Genomic DNA, 25,186 nt, shown 5'->3' with positions numbered 1-25,186 from the left:
GATGCATTATGCTCACATGCTTGTCCCATGGCGATGTTGTAGCTTTGTCTAGAGCGTTCCACATTAAGGCATTAAACTTATCTTTCTTGCGTTGCATTTCAAATACAAGTGCTTGGTAAACCTGAATACTTTTTGTGTCCTCTGTTTGTCCCATAGACATTGCAGTGAAATGCCATACTGTGGGACAAAAAGCATCACTATTGTTATGTTAGCTATGTTGTTACAGAGTGCAGTCACAATAATCACTGTATCAACTTATCGTTCTGTATATGACAGATGGAACTACATGTTTTTGGGTCAGCATATATCATGTGTACTTTTCTTTGCTCTACTGGGACATTTGTGGTTATTTTTTGTCTATATGATCAGATTTAAGCCGTAAAAATTTTAATAAATAGCTCCTCTGGCTCATTACAGACTCAAACTAACGACTTAAGTGTTTCATTCTGCTGTTTATTTCTTCAGCTCATAATTTTTTGAAGAATATTGTAGATTTAGAACAGTTTTTATGGTTTAAATCTGCTCTTGGATTTTTGTGTCAGTGGCATAAATGAGTTTCAATATTATCATTTATCATATTTATTTACGTCAGCGATATATGGAACTTCAGAATGTGTTATCATGCCAGGCCTATACTACAGAAATATTCTTAGCATTTATAATGTTATACAAAGTATATTTTACACCTTTCTTTAAAATCTGAAATCATTCCAAGTACCCCCCTGGCAAATGCCCCGTACCCAGTGGTGTAACGTAACAAAGTAGACATAGTAAAGTACTGTACTTAAGTAAAAATATGAAGTATCTGTACTTAAGTGCATTTTACAGTATATACTTTTTACTTTTACTTCACTTTACATTTGAGAGCAGTATCTGTACTTTCAACTCCACTACATTTTTGAACTGCACTGAAAAGTAAAAGTATTTTTTTTATCATAGTTTGAAACCTGCTGAAAAGGCTGACCAAACTAAATTATACAAATAAAAACAGCTAGACAGATTTAGTACATTTTTCAATCAAACTCAATCAAACTTTACTTCTATAGCACCTTCCAACAACCAACCATTTTTATTCATGTCAAAACATTTGAGGTTTTATAAGACCTCAAAACTTCCACAAAATACTTTTACTTTTTATTCTTTAAGTACATTTTTAAATAGGGTACTGTAATACTTTTAGTTAAGTTGTTTTAAGTTTTCATGTGATACATTTACTTTTACTTTAGTATTTTTTACCCTGGTATCTGTACTTTTACTTAAGTAGCAAAATTGAGTACTTCATCCACCGCTGCTCGTACCCTAATTGGGAAACAGATAGTACACCTTTAACAGAACTGTAGACAACTAAAGTACTTTTCAGTATTTTTGTATTACGTGTGTACACATAAGCTACTGCATTGGATCTCTATGAAAATGTGGGCTGTCCATCACTGTCTGTTAGAAGAGAACAGCTCTGTATGAAATGTCTCTATAAGGAACTACTTCAAAAACTCCCAGAATACCTCATCTGCTTGTTAATCTTTGATACTGGAACATTTAATACCAGATCACATGACTGTATGCTCTCATCGGGCTCTCTTGTATAAATTAAGATACATTTTTTTAAGATAAAGAAAAAGAACTGTTATCTTGCTGGGACACAGAGAACTTACAGGCAGATTGCAGACATTTTGGTTATTCGCCTCCAAAATGAGCAAAAACTTAACATCTTGTATCTTGAATGTGCAGCATGACAGCTCCCCCACACCACTTTGACAGGCGAGTGTGGAGAAGGCGGGTCTTAAGGTCACCAACCCGGGGCCACCCAATCAGAGACGAGCTCCTGCCGCCTCCAGCCAATCAGCGTGGAGGGGCTGCCTGGTTGCGAAGGTAGTGTAGCGGTGTGCGCCGGAGAAGAGGCGAGAAGTGTTCCCTTTTTACCTCTTTTAACAACATTTTTCTACAAATCTGTCACGTTTTACGCTTGTCCGCCATGCGTGCCACCTCCAGCCTACAACATGGACGTATTTCTTGTTGATACGTAGCAAAAATAAGGAGTTAAACGCTGCCTTTACCGCAAAGCATCTTTAAACATAGTGGAAATTACGATGCCTTCCCCGATGGAGGGATCTTCCAGAGATGGTGACCTGTTAACTGTGAAACATGAGCTCAAAAATGGTAAGTTATACGTGACCTATTTACACGCACAATACACTGTTTTATCTTGTGTTATTATCGTTCAGTTACAGACACGTGTCATTGCATATGTTAGCAGCTAGCTTGTAAACCTGCAGTCAATGGGCGTTTGTATACATGGCTAGCGTTAATGTTTTCAAGCCCAAATGTGGCAGGAGGAGGGATATAGTTTACCCACTGCCCTCCACACTTGTAATACAGCCTTTAACTTATGCAAACTAATGTTATCTAACCGTGTGACAAGGCTATCTTAGAAGTGCTGGTTGGATACTGCGGGCAAAAGCGGCACCAGTGTAATAAAATTAGCCTAAGCCTGTTGTGAAGTGGGTTAAAACCGCTCCAAAGTCAATGGACAGTCTCAGCACATTGGCACGCCTGCAAATAATAATAATAATAATAATAATAATAATAATAATAATAATAATAATAATAATAATAATAATAATGGCGGTGGGTAAAAGTAGTTTGCATAACTTATAATCATGTTGTAATAATGGTTAGATCCAACTTCTGCTTTAGATTGGACATCTGCAGACCTGTCAAAACACACTATTGCCAACTTACCTGATATGGTTTTTATAAAGGTAACCAAAATATGCTTTAAAGCCACAGTATACAACTTTTCAGCAAATAATAGACCAACATAATAGCAAAAAAAAAAAAAAAAAAAAGAAGAAGTCCTAACTGTAAGAGGGCTTGCATCTCCACAAACCTGGCTCTTACTTACGCCTTTGATAGGGCCCCCTCCTGCTTGTTTCCATGGAAATGCTGTTCCTTTGCCTTTAATATTCCACAGTATGGCATAAACCTCATCTACCTCTATGGAGAATGTTCCGAAGTATGGCTTTAAACTTTAATTTCCATGGAATCATACTGTAAAGTTACATAATGTAGCTTAAATACCATATCTACCCTCACTTACCTAGAATGCCAGTATGCTTTTCATATTTCTGCCAATATGTCAAATGTCCTCTCTTTGTAATTACACAGAAACGTGTATTGTCTTTTCTTGAATAATGAACAATTACTGTAGCCCACGAGGGTCAAAAAAGGTTCAGTTGCAGTTACTCAAAGCAGGACAGCTGGGCAGTGTTCTGACAAATGTCCTTTGTTACATAAAACGCCATTGTTTTCATAGCAGTGTTCAGGCTCATTTCATTTTCAGATTAATCACTGAATGAGATTATGATGTCGGCTAGTTCTTCTTCTTCTTCTTCTTCTCTCTCCTCCCCTTCCTCCTCTCTCTCTCTTCTTCTTCTTGTACTTGTTCTCCTTCTTGTCCTGTTCTTCCTCTTCCTCTCTCCTCCTCTTTCTCTCTCTACTCTCTCTCTCCTCTTCCCTCCCTTTCCTCCTCTTCTCCCCCTCTCCGTCTCCTCTTCCTCCTCTTCCCCCCTCTTTTTCCTCCTCCTCCTCTCTCGTCTCCTCTTCCTCCTCTTCCCCCCTCTTTTTCCTCTCTCCCTCTCCTCCTCCTCTCTCTCTCCTCCTCGTCCTCTCTCTCTCTCTCTCTATTCTTCCTCTTCCACTTCCTCTTCCAAAATTAAACATTATGTTCAGATATCAGATCATTAGTTTACGTGTAATGACTGTTCTGTATCTCTACCTTTTTAAAACTGACATTTTGTTTTACAAATCAAGAACTTTCAGTACAAAATCCAGCAGTGGACAGAGGTAACGAAGTACAAGTAGTAAAGTACTGTACTTAAGTAGAATCTTTAGGTATATGTACATTTTACAGTGTGTCCTTTTTACCTTTACTTCAGTACATTTGAGAGCAGTATCTGTACTTCACTACATTTTTGAACAAGACTGAAAAGTAAAAGTATTTTTCATATGATTTGAGGGGTTATTTTTTACCATGCTCATAGAAACTAAAGTTGACTAATGTTTTTTAGTTCAAGCTTTGGCTTGGAGCAAAACAAAAATAAAAACACAAAATTCATAAGAAAAAATAAGCTTCATATCGTTACTGTGAACAAAAGATGTCTCATTTTAAATCTATATGATTATATGTACACTTTAACAAATGAACAACACTTGTGTGAAAGACTTTAGGTACTTAAATACTTTTACTTAAGTAGATTTTTTCTTGTGGCACTTTTACTTGAGTATTTTTTTTTTTTTTTTACCTCTGTAACTATACTTTTACTTAAGTAACAAAATAGAGTACTTCATCCACCACTGAGAGCCACTTAATCTTTAATGTATTTGAATATTAACAAACATTCAAATAGTTTCCTGGTTTGTAGAAGGCGTCACGAGCCGATGTAAAAAAGCTGTACCTGATTTTTCTGTCTTGAAAAGTGAAAAAACGGAGCTAACCTATTGAGCTATTTACATCATCCACAGCGCTGGACTCCAGTCAAATGAAGCTCATCGAGGCTAGCAATTTGTATGAGTATCATAGCAACCAAAGAGCCAATCGGGCTAAAGGTAACGCCTTCAAGCCCACTGGTTTAGCAGGGAGTGGGAGTAGCAATGCTGTCAATCAAACCTGTTGCTAACGCTAGTGAGAGCGTCCTCGGGATAAGAAGGCAGCTGATTTGTCTGTTATCAATGTTCATATCTTGATTTACAGACACAATAGTGAAATAAAAACCCCAGGATCACGTAGAGCGAGTTAATACGAACATTTAAGACCAAAATGACGAGTTTGACAGCAGCAGTTACAGAGAGAGGGGACATAGTTTTTCAATGTAAAGTGAATTGGAGCGAAAGTCGATGGAGCTGGAAGCGCCCATGATCACTTCCTGTTTAGACTGTGGCGACTAGCAGGCTAGCTATGTCCATTTATATATATATATAGTCTAGTAACTGTAGATAAGTTAGCTTGTAAATTAGCTTAGCTATTGTTTACTGTATACTTACAGGAAATGCCCTCCATGAGCTTATTACAGACTAATTAACACAGGTCAGCCATGACCTGTAAGGACAATGTCCTGTTTTTTATTAAAGGGCCAGCGTACTTAGCCAAACTAAAATAGACAACAGGCAAAATAGACTGGTCAGAATAGCAACTAAGGGCCTTTACTATTTGAGTTGTCAGACATCACACTAAGAGTCCTATGGGGAAGACTAAACAGGTGATTTATGAACATAGTAAAAGTAAACATTAACACGGACTGAGATTATGATTGTCAGCTGTTTCTTCTTCTTCCTCCTCCTCCTCCTCCTTCCTTCTCCTCGTTTTCCTCCTCCACCTTCTCCTCTTACTTCTCTTTGTGAATGTAGTAAAAGAAAGTATAACGAATGCAGCTGAGCTAGCTCTGTTTACACTGTTCAGGAATTCCACTGTAGTACTTTTGCTGACTTATGTAACTTTAGAGCACCAGTGTTACCCATGTTTACATACAGCATCTGTGCCTGCAGCTCTAAAGGAAAAAACAAGAAAAATGGAGAACTGGACAATATGACAAAAAATACATCACTTTTTTACTCATTTTGATTGACTGCACAGTAGTTGTTTTAATGTAATTTATGTATTTATTTATTTTGTCTTATTAACACAAATACAAGAACTGAACTCAGCTCTAGACCATATGTTTTTACCACAGACTGTTTAAAGAAGTGGACCAAGTGAGTGTGATGTCACCCATAGAGTTTGGCTCCAGTCAAATGAAGCTCATTAAGGCTAGAGCAGTTATAGGGGCTAATTTGGAGCTCCATATTTGGAATTCCGACCTTGAGTATCATAGTGGGGCTTCATGCCCCTGGTAGTGTCACCCATGGCAAACAGGTCCTGGGAGACGGGTCTGACTAAGAGTGGTTCAGAAGCCCATCATGAAGAAAAATCCAACAAGGACGTTTACGTCACCCGGACTGGCGTTACTGGGGCCCCACCCTGGAGCCAGGCCTGGGGTGGGTGCTCGGCAGCGAGTGCCTGGTGGCCGGGCCTTTCCCCACGGGGCCCGGCCGAGCCCAGCCCGAAGGAACGATGTGGGGCCGTCCTCCTGTGGACCCACCACCTGCGAGAGGAGCCATGAGAGGCGGGTGCAGAGAGATCTGGGCGGCAGTCGAAGACGGGGACCTCGACGACCGGATCTCCGGACATAGCTCTGGGGACATGGAATGTCACCTCGCTGGGGGGGAAGGAGCCTGAGCTTGTGCGGAAGGAGCCTGAGCTTGTGCGGGAGGTTGAGCGTTACCGGCTAGATATAGTCGGCCTCACCTCCACGCACAGCTTGGGCTCTGGAACCCAACTTCTTGAGAGGGGTTGGACTCTCCATTTCTCTGGGGTTGCCCGTGGGGAGCGGCGGCGAGCTGGTGTGGGCTTGCTCATTGCCCCACAGCTCAGCCGCCACGTGTTGGAGTTCACCCCGGTGAACGAGAGGGTCGCGTCCCTGCACCTTCAGGTTGGGGACAGGTCTCTCACTGTTGTGTCGGCCTACGGGCCAAACAGCAGTGCGGAGTACCCGGCCTTCTTGGAGTCCCTGGGAGGGGTACTAGACAGTGCACCAACCGGGGACTCCGTTGTTCCCTGGGGGACTTCAGTGCCCATGTGGGTAATGCCAGTGACACTTGGAGGGGCGTGATTGGGAGGAATGGCCTCCCTGATCTGAACCCGAGCGGTGTTTTGTTATTGGACTTCTGTGCTAGTCACAGTTTGTCCATAACAAACACCATGTTCGAGCACAAGGGAGTGTCCTGGTGCACGTGGCACCAGGGCACTCTAGGTCGGAGGTCGATGATCGACTTTGTTGTCATGTCATCTGACCTCCGACCGCGTGTCTTGGACACTTGGGTGAAGAGAGGGGCTGAGCTGTCAACTGATCACCACCTGGTGGTGAGTTGGATCCGCTGGCGGAGGAGGAAGCCGGACAGACCTGGCAGGCCCAAGCGCATCGTGAGGGTCTGCTGGGAACGTCTGGCGGAGCTCTCTGTCAGAGGGGTTTACAACTCACACCTCTGGGAGAGCTTCTCCCTGATCCCAGGGGAGGCTGGGGACATGGACTCTGAGTGGGCCATGTTCTCCACCTCTATTGTCAATGCGGCTGCTCGTAGTTGTGGTCGTAAGGTCTGCAGTGCTTGTCGCGGCGGCAATCCCCGAACCCGGTGGTGGACACCGGAAGTAAGGGATGCCGTCAAGCTGAAGAAGGAGTCCTATTGAGCCTTGTTGGCTCGTGGGACTCCTGAGTCAGCTGATGAGTACCGGCGGGCCAAGTGTGCCGCGGTTTGGGCAGTCACAGAGGCAAAAACTCGGGGTTGGGAGGAGTTCGGGGAGGCCATGGAGGAGGACTATTGGACGGCCTCAAAGAGATTCTGGCAAACCGTCCGACACCTCAGGAGGGGGAAGCAGTGCTTCACCAACACTGTTTACAGTGCGGGTGGAGAGCTGCTGACCTCGATTGGGGATGTTGTCGGGCGGTGGAAGGACACGTCTCTGCAACATCACGTGGCGGTCAGGGACAGTACCTGTGGAATGGCAGACCGGGGTGGTGGTCCCTCTGTATAAGAAGGGGGACCGGAGGGTGTGTTCCAATTACAGGGGAATCACACTCCTCAGCCTTCTCGGTAAGGTCTATTCCAGGGTACTGGAGAGGAGAATCCGACCGATAGTCGAACCTCGGATTCAGGAGGAGCAGTGTGGTTTTCGTCCTGGTCGCGGAACACTGGACCAGCTCTATACTCTCCATCGGGTCCTTGAGGGCTCATGGGAGTTTGCCCAACCAGTCCACATGTGTTTTGTGGATCTGGAGAAGGCATTCGACCGTGTCCCTCGCGGTGTCCTTTGGGGGGTGCTCTGGGAGTATGGGGTCCGGGGCCCTTTGCTAAGGGCTGTCCGGTCCCTGTATGACCGGAGCTGTGTTCATTGCCGGCAGTAAGTCAGACCTATTCCCGGTGCATGTTGGACTCCGCCAGGGCTGCCCTTTGTCACCGGTTCTGTTCATTATATTTATGGACAGAATTTCTAGGCGCAGCCAGGGGCCGTAGAGCGTGAGACAGGCGGATCGGTGCAGCGTCTGCAGTGATGTGGTCGCTTTATCGGTCCATTGTGGTAAAGAAGGAGCTGAGCCCAAAGGCAAAGCTCTCGATTTACCGGTCAATCTACGTTCCTACCCTCACCTATGGCCATGAGCTCTGTGTAATGACCGAAAGGACAAGGTCACGGACACAAGCAGCTGAAATGGGTTTCCTCCGCAGGGTGGCCGGGCGCACCCTTAGGGATAGGGTGAGGAGCTCGGTCACACAGGAGGAGCTCGGAGTAGAGCCGCTGCTCCTACACGTCGAGTGGAACCAGTTGAGGTGGCTCGGGCATCTGCTCAGGATGCCTCCTGGACGCCTCCCTAGGGAGGTGTTCTGGGCACGCTGGAGGGACTATGTCTCTCGGCTGGCCTGGGAACGCCTTGGGGCTTGGAGGGGCTGGAGGACGTGTCCGGGGTGAGGGAAGTCTGGGAGTCCCTGCTTAGACAGCTGCCCCTGCGACCCGGCCCCGGATAAGTGGAAGAAAATGGATGGATGGATGGAGTATCATAGTAACTAAAGAGCCAATCTGGAACGAGACTGTTGAAGGTGATAGAAATGTTCGTTTCTGATGCAAGCGTCAAAGAGGAGAAAGAGACTGAAATATAAGTCAGAAGGGTTTAATGAGTTCATCACAGGTAAAGTTAACAATGGAGCACCGGACTCTCAGGAAAGGATAGGAAGAGAGTCCTGAGATGTTTGTCTTTCCAGCTTTTATAGGCCTCCCAGTGTGTGAGGCGGGTCTTCCTCTCGGCAGCATGTGATTACACATTAAAAACCTTTTTGGCAAAATCCCTGAATGTGCGTTTTTAAGTCAATCAATCTTATTGTTTTATGACCCTCACAGGATGGGGGCACTCAGACCTTGGTGAACAGGGCCACAGATAAGAAGTGGCCCTGGTCCTAGGTGTTATCTTCTTGGCCCCAGTGCTGTAGAGCTTTACGACCCTCTCAGGGTGGGGGTCTTTGGTGAGTAGGGCTACAGGCATCTGAGGGTAGCATTACATTGTTGAAAAAAAAATACCTTACAAAGGTAATGGCTTAGCAAGGAGCGGGAGCTTAGCAATGCTGTCAATGAAACTTTTTGCTAACTGTAGAAGCAGTGACCTTGGGGAAAGAAGGCATGATTTGTCTGTTATTAATGTTCATATCTTGATTTACAGACAAAACAGTGAAATAAAACACCAGGATCATGTAGAGCGGGTTAATACGAACATTTAAGACCAAAATGATGAGTCTCACAGAAGCAGTTACAGAGAGAGGGACACAGTTTTTCAATAGAAAGTGAATTGGAGCCAGAGTCGATGGCGTCGGATGCGCCCATGATCACTTCCTGTTTAAAACATGATGGCTAGCAGATTAGCTCTATCCATTTATATATACAGTCTAAGGCTTTTACTGGCAGAGGATTGGTTGTAGACCTCTGCATTAAAAACACCCAAGCTGGTCAGACATGACTAAATTCAAAACTCAAAAATAAAATTTATTTAAAATGCAGCTTTCTCACCTTAAAACTCGAAACCTATTGTGGTTCCTCCTCAGACGTTGTTAAGATTTCAATATGTTTTGTGGAACAGGTTGAGACAGTTCTCTCTCTTCATGTTGTAAATATGCAGCCAGTCTAGTCCTGGTCTTGTCAATACTAGTTATAATGCATTGTGTTGCAAGTGTTTAAACTGGATCAACTTAAGGCTTTTGAATAAACTGTATTAAATGAACCGAGTGAAAGTGTCTCCATCAGCCACTTTGAAATTTACAAGCATCATGGCCATAGTCATTTACAGAAACAAGTTATGACAGGCAAGTATTGAGTAAGGCAGTGGTTATGGTTTAGTTACAGACCGGTTCCTTTTCACATGAGATGAACAATGAGGTCTAAACAAAACATAACTTTGCATATCTGCAGGTGTCTGATAATATGTTGTACAGTGTGTCTATTTGTACCTATTCTTTTAAAGGTATTTTTCAACGTTAATGCTATAGTGTGGAACATTATTAGCAAAGATAAAAGGATCCTCCTACAGAAGTTTAATGTTTAAGGCAAGCTTTGTGCTTATCAGATTGTAAAAAAAGCTTCCAGATGGATATTTGAAGAATGAGTACATCTTGTACTACTGTAGAGTTTATATAATTATGTCCCACATGTAATCTCTTGCATTATAGTGGCAATACTACTACTGCTACTAGTAATAGTAATAGTACCTTTGTAGTAGTTTTGTACTAGTAGTAGTGGTAGTAGTGGTAGCAATGGTAGTAGTAGCAGTAGGAGCAGTATTTTAAATTGTATAGTATTAATAGTGTAGTAAATTCCTTTTTTCATTCACTAAACCTTGCCATACACCACACACACCAGACACCTGCTCTGTGGCCACTGCTGGTAGAATATATTTAACTTCCTCAGTGTCTGATTATTGACTCAGGGAGTGTTCACACTTTAAATACTCAAACTGAGACAACTAAACATGGACCAGATCAGGACTAAAACAAGCCTACATCAGGATAGTCACAAAAGTACAATTTTGAACTTGATTTTGATATTAAGGAATAGACTTGATACCGATTCCAATACCACAAAGATAATAAAAACTTTAAAAAACTCTTTCTGTAGACAATATACCTTGATGTTCCACATTAAATGTGGAAATCTATTCCCATGTGTCTTATATCTGTGTAATCCCTCAGTCATCCAGGAAGGTTCCATAGTGGACGTATACCATAGACTGTATATATAAATGGAGATGGCAGCAGGAAACTGTGTCCCTCTCTCTGTAACTGCTGCTGTCAGACTCGTCATTTTGGTCTTAAATGTTCATATTAACCCGCTCTATATGATCCTGGTGTTTTTATTTTGCTATTTGTCTGTAAATCAAGATATGAACATTAATAATAGACAAATCAAGCGCCTTCTTTCCCCTACGGTCGCTAGCATTAGCAACACGTTTGATTGACAGCGTTGCTAAGTGCCCGATCACTGCTAAACCAGCAGGCGAGAAGGGGCGTTGCCTTCAACAACCTGGCTCCGGATTTGCTCTTTGGATGCAGTTGGAACTCAGCTCCAAATTGGCCCCTATAACTGCTCTACCCCCGATGAGCTTCATTTGACTGGAGCCAAACGCTGTGGGCAATGTCACGCTCACTTTTTTAGTAAGTCAATGGCGTATACTAGTCTATGTGTCTTATACATGTGAAAGATGCAGCTCAAGATCATTCTAAAGATATTCAGGAAAGGTTCATTTCTGTCCTGTCAATGAGTCTTAGTATTGACAGATAATAGATACTCAAAAATGAGTATCTAGTTTCGATACTAGTTTTAATATCGATTAGTATCTGATTTTTGATACTTTTGCCGACACTACATCAGGACTAAATGAAATGCTTGTTCCAGTTCCAGAGGCTTCTTCTGTCTTCAGGTCAGTGGGTTCATGTTGTCAGTGTAACTCTGTCCTCACAGTCTAAGAATAGCCTCAGTATCAAACTCCTCCCCCTGGACTGGGACACTGGTCACTACGAGCCTGGCTTATGTGAACAAGATCCTCTGAAGAAGGACTAAACCAGAACTGAACCAGAACTGAGCTGGAACTGAAGCAGAACTGAACCAGAACTGATCCAAAACTGAGCCAGAATTAAACCAGGACTGAGCCAGAACTAAACCAGGATTGAACCAGAACTTCCACTAAATAAGGGACAAAGTTGTAACACTGTCACAAAATAATTTATATAAAAAAAATACTTTTGTCTGTATATCAGTAAAGCAGCCCATAATAACAGTCTCTATAGGATCTTGCATATATTTGCATATTTTAACCCGTGATCCAATCCATAACTTTTTCTAGTATAATCTCAGGTTGTGCCAATACCGATACTCTGCAAATGCGCCGATACGGCACTTTTTAACTGATTTTCGGTGAGTACTGAGCCCAAATCACCAATCTGATGCCATTGAGGACCCCTAGATGCGAGCACTGCTGCTGTTGACGTCTGAGGCTAATGCTAACATGCAGAGCAGATTAAACACAGACTGTGGAGGCTCTACAAACTCTTAAAACATGCTAATACTGACAGAAAAGACATTTGTGTTAGCTCATTGATACCTGCATTTAGCCTTTGAAGTGGAGGCTGAACTTAGTAAAATAACTACAGAGAGTGCAGCCCGACAACATGACGACATTGCTAACACGACAACAGCACTACCACAATGACAGCGCTAAGCATTTGGCTGGATGAGCTCCTAGCTAGCAGGCTAGCTAGGAGCTCATCCAGGCTAGCAGATATAGCGGCAAATCTGGAGCAGTGTTCCATATTAGGAATTCTGACCACAAGTGTCATAGCAACCAAAGAGCCAATAACGCCCCTATCTGCCCACACCACTGGTTTAGCAGGGAGTGGACACAATAGCAAAATAAAAATACCAGACTTATGTAGAGCAGGTTAATGTGAGCATTTTAAGACCAAAATGACGGGTGTGACAACAGCACCCATAATCACTTACTATTTGAAACATAGCGACTACCAGGTTAGCTATGTCCATTTATATATACAGTGGTATCGTAGCAACACTAGCTTCAGCTCTAGGCGTTGGTGCATCCCTTATTCTAAACCATAGCATGAGTCCATACCACGACTCGTCCTCCTCTTGTGTTTCCTCTTGTGTTTACTGTATTACATAAGCTACCGCCTCTTTGACCTCTTCCGAGCTCTGAGAGTCTGAGGCCTGACACTAAAACGCTCTGAAAACGGCTCAGGGCGTTTTTAACGAGAGCAGAAAGGAAAAGATTAAAGTGGCCCGACGTAATGTGTTCTATTTTTGGAGCGTGAAACTGAATGGATAAACTCACTACAATGAGGGGATGGACTCTGGACTCAATAAAAAGATTTATTTAAGCTACTTGTCAGATTTTAGATTCAAGTCTGTCACAATCATCACTACATATCGATTAAACGTTCAGTACATGACGGATGGAACTCCCCCTGGACTGGGACACTGGTAACTATGAGCTTGGCTTATATGAACAAGATCCTCTAAAGAAGGACTAAACCAGAACTGAACCAGAACTGAGCCAGAGCTAAACCAAGATTGAACCAGAACTAAACCAGAATGGAACTACAACAAAATGAGAACAGAACCAAAACTGAGCCAGAACTGAGCCAGGACTGAGCCAGGACTGAGCCAGGACTGAGCCAGGACTGAGCCAGAACTGAACCAGAACTGAACCAGAACTGAACCCCAACTGAACCAGAACTGAATGAGGACTGAACAAGGACTGAACCATAACTAAACTAGAATGGAACCAGAACAGAATGAGAACGGAACCAGAACTGAGCCCCAACTAATCGAGAACTGAACAAGGACTGAACCAGAACTAAACCAGAACGGAAGCAGAACAGAATGAGAATGGAGCCAGAACTGAACCAGAACTGAGCCAAAACTGAACCAGAACTGAACCCCAACTGAACCAGGACTGAACCAGGACTGAACCAGGACTGAACCAGGACTGAATCAGAACTGAACCAGAACTGGACCAGGACTGGACCAGGACTGGACCAGGACTGAACCAGGCCTGAACCAGGCCTGAACCAGGCCTGAACCAGGCCTGAACCAGGACTGAACCAGAACTGAACCAGAACTGCTAGCCTCGATGAGCTTCATTTGACTCACTTAATCCACTCCTTTACACAGGCTATGGTTGAAATACTAAGTTCAATCAAAATCATTCTAACCAGTAATGTTATATTTTGCATTCTAGACATGTTAGCTCCTGTAGATGTTTGCTGTGCAGATGGATGTGTGCGGTGAACTGGAGGTAAAGACTCCCTATGACAGTGTGTGCTAGATTCACCCAGGATTCATAATGTAATGGAGCAATCAGGCTTTAAGGCTAACGTAGCGACAATACTATGCTTATCTTTAGACACATTAAGATTGGTCATTATTGGGAAAATGCATGAATTACTGTATTACTGGTTTGCTTTAGTTTTAGAGCTGCCACCAACGATTATCTTGTGAGCTTTAATCCATGTTCTAATACTGTTCCCTCTTCAAAAACAGACCTGGATTTGTGTTTTGTTTCATTCACACATGTTTGAGTAACACTTTATTATTAGTCTGTCTACATCTTCAAAGCTCAAAATTCTCTGTTCCACCTTGTGACGTCATGAAGTGGTAGTTTCCAACAGCTCCTTTTATCTTTAGTTCAGTAGGGATTGTTATTTCCAAGTCTTAAATCAATACAATAAAGAGGCATACCAAAGATGCAAGAGCCCATCCAGATCTGATCATTCACGTACAAGTCTACTTTCACCTTAACAGTAACTTAAGCTTTCTTCCCTCATGATCTTTCTAATGTCTGTTTTTCACTTTTCAAACTTTAATTAAACAATATTTTTTTTACCCACAGCCAACTTGACGGGACACGTGGAGCGGGTTGGCATTGAGAACTTTGAGCTGCTAAAGGTGCTGGGGACTGGAGGTGAGTTTAGACACTGAACACAAACAATTCTGTGTGAAATCACTTCTTGGAAATGATTTAAAAGAAAACAGCCTTATCTCACGACACAGGCTTCTTTGAAATGAGGGGCCCAGTTAGGGAAGACATTTTACAACCAACTACGGAAATAGCCTCAAAAATGCAAGAGCTATGTTTAAAAATAGTTTTGAACCAGGGCTAAACGAGGACTAGATTTGACCAGTATGACACTAAACGTAGTATAATATTATAGTATAGTAATAGAATTAAAGGTGTTCTGTGTAACTTTTCTTGTGAGGGATGTATTGTAATCATAGTCTGTATAAAGAAGTGGACTAAGTGAGTGTGATGTTACCCATAGTGTTCGGCTCCAGTCAAATGAATCTCATCGAGGCTACAGCAGTTATAGGGGTGAATTTGTTCCATATTTGGAATTCCGACCACGAGTATCAACCAAAGAACCAATCTGGAGCGAGGCTGTTGAAGTCCCCTTCCCGTCCACACTGTTGGTTTGTTGCAAATGCTAGCAAGAGTGACCTCAGGGAAAGAAGGCTCCTAATTTGTCTTTTATTAATGTTCATATCTTCATTTACAGGCACATTAGTGAAATAAAAACCCCAGGATCACGTAAAGCGGATTAATACGAACATTTTAAGACCAAAATGATGAATCCGATAGTCGAACCTCGAATTCAGGAGGAGCAGTGTGGTTTTCGTCCTGGTTGCGGAACACTGGACCAGCTCTATACTCTCCATTGGGTCCTTGAGGGTTCATGGGAGTTTGCCCCACCAGTCCACATGTGTTTTGTGGATCTGGAGAAGGCATTCGACCGTGTCCCTCACGGTGTCCTTTGGGGGGGTGCTCTGGGAGTATGGGGTCCGGGGCCCTTTGCTAAGGGCTGTCTGGTCCCTGTATGACCGGAGCAGGAGCTGTGTTCGCATTGCCGGCAGTAAGTCAGACCTGTTCCCGGTGCATGTTGGACTCCGCCAGGGCTGCCCTTTGTCACCGGTTCTGTTCATTATATTTATGGACAGAATTTCTAGGTGCAGCCAGGGGCCGGAGGGGGTCTGGTTTGGGAACCACAGGATCTCATCTCTGCTGTTTGCAGATGATGTTGTCCTGATGGCTTCTTCGAGCCAGGACCTGCAGCAGGCACTGGGGTGGTTTGCAGCCGAGTGTCAAGTGGCTGGGATGAGAATCAGCTCCTCCAAATCCATGGTTCTCGACCGGAAAAGGGTGTTTTTCCCTCTCCGGGTGGGTGGTGAGTCTCTGCCCCAAGTGGAGGAGTTCAAGTATCTCGGGGTCTTGTTCACGAGTGGGGGAAGGATGGAGCGTGAGATTGACAGGCGGATCGGTGCAGCGTCTGCAGTGATGCGGTCGCTGTATCGGTCCGTTGTGGTGAAGAAGGAGCTGAGCCCATAGGCAAAGCTCGATTTACCGGTCAATCTACCCTCACCTATGGTCATGAGCTCTGGATAATGACAGAAAGGACAAGGTCGCGGATACAAGCGGCTGAAATGGGTTTCCTCCGCAGGGTGGCCGGGCGCACCCTTAGGGGGTGAGGGTGAGGAGCTCGGTCACACGGGAGGAGCTCGGAGTAGAGCCGCTGCTCCTACACGTCGAGAGGAACCAGTTGAGCTGGCTCGGGCATCTGCTCAGGATGCCTCCTGGACGCCTCCCTAGGGAGGTGTTCTGGGCATGTCCCACCGGGAGGAGGCCCCGGGGAAGACCCAGGACACGCTGGAGGGACTATGTCTCTCGGCTGGCCCGGGGACGCCTTGGGGTCCCACCAGAGGAGCTGGAGGACGTGTCCGGGGTGAGGCAAGCCTGGGAGTCCCTGCTTAGACTGCTGCCCCCGCGACCCGGCCCCGGATAAGCGGAAGAAAATGGATGGATGGATGGATGATGAATCTGACAGCAGCAGTTTCAGAGAGAGGGACCACAGTTTTTTAATGTAAAGTGAATTGGAGCCAGAGTCAGTGGTGCCTTAAGTGCGCCCATGTTCACTTCCTATTTGGAACGCAGTGGCTAGCAAGTTAGCTATATCCATTTATATATACAGTCTATGCTTGGGCCCATGTGTCTTTAAAGATGGTGGCGCTGATAGTGTTTGCATGTTTGCGTGACACTGATATTCATCATGGAGCGATAAGAATGACCTCAGTGTGAAGTCTGTCTGTGAGGGGGAGACTCAGAGCGGACATCATTTACAGTTATAGAATCTGGCACAAAATATTCTCAAAAAAGCTTCAACTTACAACTTTTTACTTACATAACTATTGATACCTTGCAGTTGATGTCATTAACATTCTCTGGTGGTGTGATGCTAACTGTAGGCACTGCTATGTCTGAGGCTTATTAGACTTTTGTTTTAACTCAATCTGACCGTAAAGCGCTGATTTAGCTGGAACTACAGCAGGTGAGCTGATTTGTGCTATTAAACAAGTCTGTCTCTAATAACATTGCAGTCACAACCTAGGTAGCATTAGCATGAGCCAACAGTTTTTAGTCACTCTCAGGTTTTTGTTGAAAATCAAACTTCTAAACAGGACCATGAACGCTTGTATTGATCACAAGCTCCTGAAAATGTGCTCTTTAAATCACTTTTGTATCTTTTCTTTCATTTTCAGACCATGTTAAAACTTATTTGGCAGGGTTTGCTAATGTATTGTGTCTCCGTGGTAACTGTTTCATGTCATCAATACACAAACATGTAGAACACTCCCACTGCAATTTCCTGATTACTTAACATTTGTCATCATGGGGTGTAATAATAACGATTAAAGCTGCACTGCGTAACTTTTGTGACATCTACTACCTGCTTGTTCCCATGGCGATGTTATTGCTTCCTCTGAAATATTTCACTATATGGCATTAACAGAGTTTCTTTTTCTTTCTATGTGTTTTTTTTGTTTTTATTGGCTTAAAATACTTGGCCTTATGGTGTCACCTCTTTGTCTCCATAGATAGATGCGTTAAATGCTATACTGTGGAACTTTCCATGCAAAGCAAAACAAAAGTACACAAGCAATGAACAACTAATACTATGGACACTTAATATATCACTGACTCTTGTGAGTTTTAAGCCATGTTATAATGCTGTTACCTCCTCAAAAACAGACCCAGAGTTGTGTTTTGTTTCATTCTCTCACACACACACCCACACAAAATGCATGTTTTGGATGAATGATTTCCATAGAGACAAATAGTTAGCGTACCTTCTCACATAGTGCAACTTTAACTTCATAATATAGTCATAATTTCAAACTAAATGACGATGATCCTTATGAAAAAGAATCTCTTGGGCCCATGTATCTTCAAAGCTCAAAATGCTCCTGATGTCATGTAGTTTTCAAGTAAACAGCTCCGTTTACCTTTAGTTCAGTAGAGATTGGCAATTCCAGGGGTGAAATGATCCAAATGATTCTAGTGAAGGTGTGTGGAGTTTAAAAAACACAGTGGAGCACTTCCTGTATTACCACATGATGACATCACAAGGTGGAACAGTGTTTTCAGAGTGTTTTCTGTTTGAGAGAAGAACTTAGCCTAAATGTGCAGGGTTTGTGTGTTAAACATGTGTGAATGAAAAAAAAACACAACTCCTGGTGTGTTTGTAATGAGGAAACTACATTAGAACAGAGATCAGGGAAAAGTTTAATATGGGCTCTTTAAACATTTATTAGACCTTTAATCCCTACACTTGGTTAACTGAACACACTGACACTCTTTTATCTCTCTCTCCCCCTCCCCCTTGTCACTTTCTCCCACAGCGTATGGAAAGGTGTTCTTGGTGCGAAAGGTGAGCGGCCATGATGCGGGGAAGCTTTACGCGATGAAAGTTTTGAAGAAGGCGACGATCGTTCAGAAAGCGAAGACGGCGGAGCACACCAGAACCGAGAGGCAGGTCCTGGAGCACATTCGCCAGTCCCCGTTCCTCGTCACTCTGCACTACGCCTTCCAGACAGACACCAAACTTCACCTCATCCTCGGTACGGAACAATTAACTTGGGACTACTATACCATTAGCCCATACAACCATCTGAAGGTTTTTTTTCACCTTCGAAGCATAGACTGTTTAAAGAAGTCGACTAAGTGAATGTGATGTCACCCACAGCGTTCGGCTCCAAATGAAACTCGTCAAGGCTAACAGTTATAGGGGCCAATTTGGAGCTGAGTTTTGTATCAGGATTTCCGACCGCAGGTATCATAGTAACCAAAGAGCCAATCCGAAGCGACGCTGTTGATGGTAAAGGCCCTTACTGCCCACCCCACTGGTTTAGCAGGGAGCAGACACTTAGCAATGCCGTCAATCAAACCAGTTGCTAATGCTAGCAGGAGCAACCTTGAGGAAAGAAGGCACGTGGTTTGTCATTAATGTTCATATCTTGATTTACAGATACAACAGTGAAATAAAAAACCCAGGATCATGTAGCGTGGGTTAATACAAACATTTTAAGACCAAAATGACGAGTCTCACAGCGACAGTTACAGAGAGAGGGGACACAGTCTTTCAGTGTAACTGAATTGGAACACGGCGGCTAGCAGGTTAGCTATGCTCATTTATATATATTGTCAATGTTTCCAAGAGTGAGAGTGGTTAAAGCGGAACAAAGCGAGCCGAAGCTAAAGATGCTTGTGCCTGGTTTACAGCTGATATCTGATATAACTAAACCTCTGCATATTAAACAAAAAACAGCTTAGAAGTCCAAAGCCTTCTTTGTCAACACAATTGAACTAAGGTGAAATATTCTTAGTTTTCTAGTTTTAAAATGTGTTTTTCAAATGCACAGGCACAAAAGCTGTCAGTTGAAAGGACTTAAAACAAGGCAAGATTTTATTTGTATAGGACAATTCATACACAAAGTGCTTTACAGAATAGGAAAGACATTAAAATCACAATACAACAAATCAAAACATAAATAATCATCGTAAAATTAACATTAAAAGAGAAGAGGCAGAATAAAAACCTTTCAGTCATATGCACAGATAAACAGAACCATTTGGAGCCTGGATTTAAATATTGTCAAAGTAGAGGCCTGTCTCACATCTTCAGGAAGAATGTTCCAGGTTTTAGCTGCATAAAACTGAAACGCTGATTCCCCATGTTTAGTCCTGACTCTGGGCACCAGTAGGAGATCGGACCCTCAAGTCCTCAGAGTGTGAGAAGATTTCTTGTGGCTCTAATATGTGGGAGATGTTCTTTGGTTCTGGTTCACGGAGAGACTTTTTACAAGCAGAGCTGCTTTAAAGTCTATTCTCTGAGCCACAGGAGCCAGAGACCTGAGCACAGGACACATGTGTGAAGTACTTCCTGGTTCTAGTCAGGACCTGAGCAGCAGTGTTCTGGATGTACTGTTCTGTCTTAAGGCTCGTTTGTAGAGGCCAGTGAGCAGGACGTTACAGTAGTCTAACCTACTGGAGACAAACACATGGATAAGTCTCTAAGTCTGGTTTTGACAGTTTACCTTTGATTTTTGCAATGTTTTCTAGATGGTAAAAAGCTGCAGATGTTATTGCTTTGATGTGGCTGTTAAAGTTCAAATTACCCTGTGATTTCTAGCCTGATTTGAAGGTTTTACAGAGAGAGACTGGAGGAGACTGCTGACACTTTCTCTATGTTTCCATGGGTCAAAAACTAGATCACAACAAGATTAATATGGCAACTTTTCCTTTTTTGGATCTCCATCAATCCAAAAGAAAAAAAAGATGCTAAAAGAAACAGCTGATCCTCAGGGATTTTGATTCCCAGTCCCCAGTTTAGGATAAGATACTGGATAGGGTCCCAGGTAGGACCATATCCAGTACAAACAGCTCGGGTCTAAACAGGCAAACCAGATAGTGCATTGAACTGTTGATTCAAATCCACTTTAAAGACTGGACTTGATATTTATTTGTGGGAGAGTGAGGGGGGAAGAGGGTTTGGAGGACTAAAGGGGAGAATGAGGGGGAAGGAGAGGCGGGGTCTGAATATATGAGAGATGTGATTGGTCTAACAGGCCTTTTTTTGATTCAAGACGGTGCCACATACAGTTGCTCCAACATTTTGTGTTTGTATTAAAGTCTACTTTTTCCTTATTTAATGCATGTCCTCATTTTTTTATTGATAGTTTTATGTAGTTTACATTATTCATTTTTGTTTAATGTTGCACCATATGCTGAAGCAAGTTTTTAGATTGAAAATTTTGTTCACTGACAAAGCCAATAAAAATTCATAAATAGAAACACCTGGCTGTAATCAGGCCAGTTCTGTGTGATGTGATGTAGTACCTGAAATTGCAGTTGGCCACTGGAGGCAGCACACACATACACACACACACACATATAGTTTTTTGACTGTTTTTGAACATGAAGCTGCCGATTTGTAGCAAGAAAAATATGTACTGTTTTTCCTCAAATACATGAGTGTACTAAGATTAAAATAAACTTAATGATGTAATTATTTCTGAACATTGTTATTTCAGATTACGTAAACGGAGGAGAGCTTTTCACACATTTAGTGCAAAGAGTTCGGTTTAAGGAACAGGAGGTGGCGCTCTACAGTGGAGAGATAGTACTGGCTCTAGAACATTTACACAAGGTCAGAATTCAACAGCAATTTTTGCAATTTAGCAAATTTTATATATTTTGATCATTTTAAATCAATAAAAAATGGAATTGTTTTTGTTTGCAGCTGGGAATCGTGTATCGGGACCTAAAATTAGAAAACATTTTGTTGGATTCAAGTGGGCATATTGTCCTCACAGATTTTGGGCTCAGTAAAGAGTTTGATCAGGTACGATTTATTCTCTTTTTTCATGTTTTGTTAAAATATTGTCACATCATAAAATTTCATAACATTTGTACAATATAAACCCTTTTTTAATGGTTTTGCTTATTTTACTAAAACTTACAGTATGTGTGACCAAAACAGACATCAGTTTTCTTTTGCTACTAAAACTTCAAATTACAAAACAAATCTTTCATTTCATATTGAAATTTTGACTTTATTTAAAGGTGCACTGTGTAGCTTTTCTGGTACAGGGTCCATCACCTGCTTGTCTCCATAGAGACATTATGGTAAATGTTTTTTGTTTTTTTATAGCGCTTTTCCACTTTCAAGGCTCAAAGTGTTTTACATCATGGAACCACTAACACATTCACACACACTCACACACACGTTGACACAAATTCACACGCACGCACACACACTCTCACACACACATTCACACACACCCCCACACATGCGCACAAACACACACACACACATTCACAACACATTCACACACACCCCTTCACACACACATACATTCACACACACACCCCCACACACACACCCCTTCACACACATACATTCACCCCCCCCCCCACACACACACACCCACACACACACACACACACACCCCCACACCCCTTCACACACAAATTCACAACACATTCACACACACCCCCACATACACATTCACACACACATTCACACACACCCCCACTCACCCATTCACACACACATTCACACACACATTCACACACCAGTGTACACAGACTCTGGGGCCGAGGTGGGTTAAGTGTCTTGCCCAATGACAGCATCTGTGGGAGCTGGAATCGCACCGCCAACCTGTGACTTAGTGGATGTGACTGCTCAACCAATGATGTTTTATGTTGAGAACAGCCAAACTTCGTATCAGTGGACAAACACCAACTGAGCTACTGTCGCCCCCCATTATTGTTTTCACTGGAATGTTCCACGGCATGCCATTAAACTTACCTATTTTGTTTTTGGCCAGTTACACTGTTGCATTTTTTTAGTGAGGGGGGTTGCCTCTCCGCAGATCTGACCTGTAACTTAAGCCTGGTTGTCTCCACAGAGATAGACTGTTGTCATAACGCGATGTGCTGATCTGTTTTTCAGGTGGAAAGGGCTTTCTCTGTGTGTGGAACCATCGAATACATGGCTCCAGAAATAGTCGAAGGAGGAGAGTCAGGCCATGACAAGGTACACTGTATTTTATTACTTAAGAGATCTTTTCAGTGACTTTGTGTTTGGCCTGGGACGTTAGTTACCATGACGACTCACTACATAAACATGAGGAACCAGTGGCTGTGTCCAAGCGTCCACACTCTTCATACAGGGGGCACTATTTAGGAGCCACACCATTTTTAGTGGTGCCCCAATGTCCAGTTGGTGAAAAAGTAGTGTATTCAAAATTTCCCACAATGCACCTCGAAAAGTAACACTCATCAGTGGTCTGTAGACTGGTCAATATAGACCACAATGCATTGGAAGTGTCGTAAAAACACGAGCTGTTAAAAGAGCGATAATTTCCACATCTCAAGAAAAAATGTAAGAAATCTAGTCTGTTTACGTGAGATCCAGTGTCATAAATTTGTCTGATTATTATTAGTCCATAAAGACTTGTGCCAGTCCAGTCTGATCATTATTTATGACACAAATAAACTTTTATCAGAGTTTAAACTTTAGACTTTTTTTTACCCAGACCCAGAGTCACATGACCTGAGTGTAGTGACCTGTGTATCTGAATCTCTGTGAATGAGGCTCTATAGAGTCCAGTAAAGAGAGAAGGGCTGTGGAGTGAACGAGGGGTTAGATCAGGGGTCTGCAACCACGCTCTAAAGAGCCATACGTGGCTCTTTAAAGCCTCCAGTGCGACTCTTAAGTTTCTATGTGACAGTTTTGTTGCACACCAAAGAGTATTCATTCTGTTGAAAACATTTTTATTCATTTGTATTTTTTTACTTTTCGTCTCATGCATAAAATCAGAAAGAATAATGATAATTTTTTTAGAGAAATGCTTCAGAAGGCAGGAAATAATTTGCTCAAAACCCCCAGACCCTCTGAAAACACTTACAAAGATACACAGTTACTTCTTTTAAATTCATTTTGTAATCACTTAATCTCGTTACTCTTTCTGACTTTCATTTGGTTTGAAATGGTCCAATGTGGCTGTTAAAGGCTGCTGCTGGGTTGGGGCTTGGGGGGATGTTCGGACACAGCCACTGAGATGCGCTTTTAAATGATGTCAAGATTAATTACAAAATGGATTTAAGCAGCCTGTGATCAATAGAGGACCAGAATCTCAGACAGAGCAGTGCCTCCAGTTAGCTTTACAGCCCGCCCCCTTTAACCCTATAGTGTCGAAGGCTATCGTCGCCGATAGAGCGTGGTTGCAGACCTTCCAGTAGCGTAACTCCGCAACCAGTCGTGCTCTCATGTAAATTCAAACGGCGTCTCAAAGCGGAGGGGGCTATTTAAATATTTTACCGTCATTACAATAATCTGCCTCTGTTGTCCCTCAAAGGTGACGAATGAGAGCACGGGAGCAGCGGGGATTTTTCCAGTCATTTATTCGATGCGTAAAAGAAAAAAATATGGATGGATATGTAAAATAGAGATAGTTGTGTGAAAAAGTGCAGTAAATTCTGATACTTCCTTTAACATGATTTTTATGGCTAAAAAAAGAATAAAAATCTAGTTGAGCTACACTGGTCCATAGTGTGCTAAGTTCTTAAAGGGTGAAGAAATGCTCATGAAAGGTATTAAAAAGTGTCTGTGAATGGTTATAGGCTGTGGACTGGTGGAGTTTGGGAGTCTTGATGTATGAGTTGCTAACTGGAGGATCACCCTTCACTGTGGATGGAGACGAGAACTCGCACACTGACATCGCCAAGTAAGGATTCTGTTGAGATTGGAAAACTGTGTCCCCTCTCTCTGTAACTGCTGCAGTCAGGCTCGCCATTTTGGTCTTAAAATGTTCGTATTAACCCGAAATTTGTTTTTATTTTGCTATTTTGTCTTTATATCAAAATATGAACATTGATAAGAGACAAATCAGGCACCTTCTTTCCCCGATGTCGCTCCTGCTAATGTAAGGAAAAAGTTAGCTTGACAGTGTTGCTAAGTGTTGCACCCTGCTAAACCAGCGGCATGGGAGGGAAGTGACGTTATCTTCAACAGCCTCGCTCCTGATTGACTCTTTTGTTGCTATGATACTCACAGTTGGAATTCCAAATGTGGAACTCTGCTCCAAATTGCCCCTCAATAAGCTTCATTTGACTGAAGCCGACGCTGTGGGTGATGTGACACTCACTTACTCTACTTCTTTATACAGTTTGTGGGCAAGACAAATCAGATACAGGCTCAGTTCTGCTTCAGACCTGTTCATTTGTGGTTTAGTAGATGTACAAAATAAGACCAATACAAATTTGGTATACCACATCCTTATCTCCTTATGTTTCATTATGTTTCTGTTATTTCTTCTTTATTTCATTGTGCATTTTTACACAATACGACATGCAATTAAAAACTTAACATGCTTTAGCCAATAGTCTATTCTTTCTTTCCTTCTTTCTCTTTATTTATACAGTGGAACCCAAAGAGAACAGTTAGACTCTCTTTTTTATGGACGCCCTGTTTAAAATACAGTACAAACAAAAACAAACAAGTAAACAAGTCTATAAAAAACATTAAAAACTGGAGCAGATGTGTGTGTATAAGTCCATATAAAACATTATAAACAGTGTGTATAACAGTTTGTTATCACATTATTAAATTGTGATTGTGTCACTGTGTTTTGCTTTTCCTTGGAGTGTGTTCC

The 25,186-nt window shown here is 42.7% G+C and overlaps 1 protein-coding gene across 1 annotated transcript in view; it reads left to right on the top strand.

Moving 5' to 3' along the window:
• The first annotated feature begins 1,891 nt into the window (after positions 1-1,891).
• rps6ka5 (ribosomal protein S6 kinase, polypeptide 5) overlaps positions 1,892-25,186 on the top strand; it is a 56,735-nt gene continuing 33,440 nt past the window's right edge. Inside the window, exons 1-7 of the mRNA XM_033988709.2 lie at positions 1,892-2,157; positions 14,529-14,600; positions 18,368-18,586; positions 21,059-21,174; positions 21,268-21,369; positions 22,483-22,566; positions 24,156-24,259. Coding sequence (XP_033844600.1) covers positions 2,088-2,157; positions 14,529-14,600; positions 18,368-18,586; positions 21,059-21,174; positions 21,268-21,369; positions 22,483-22,566; positions 24,156-24,259 — 767 coding nt within the window. The 5' untranslated portion in view covers positions 1,892-2,087. The remainder of the gene's footprint in view (positions 2,158-14,528; positions 14,601-18,367; positions 18,587-21,058; positions 21,175-21,267; positions 21,370-22,482; positions 22,567-24,155; positions 24,260-25,186) is intronic.

This window comes from Periophthalmus magnuspinnatus, chromosome 22 (assembly GCF_009829125.3).
Source record: "Periophthalmus magnuspinnatus isolate fPerMag1 chromosome 22, fPerMag1.2.pri, whole genome shotgun sequence".
NCBI classification, from domain to species: Eukaryota; Metazoa; Chordata; class Actinopteri; order Gobiiformes; family Gobiidae; genus Periophthalmus; species Periophthalmus magnuspinnatus.
Note: the sequence above shows the minus strand (reverse complement) of the source record. Positions and strands in the feature narration are given on the sequence as shown.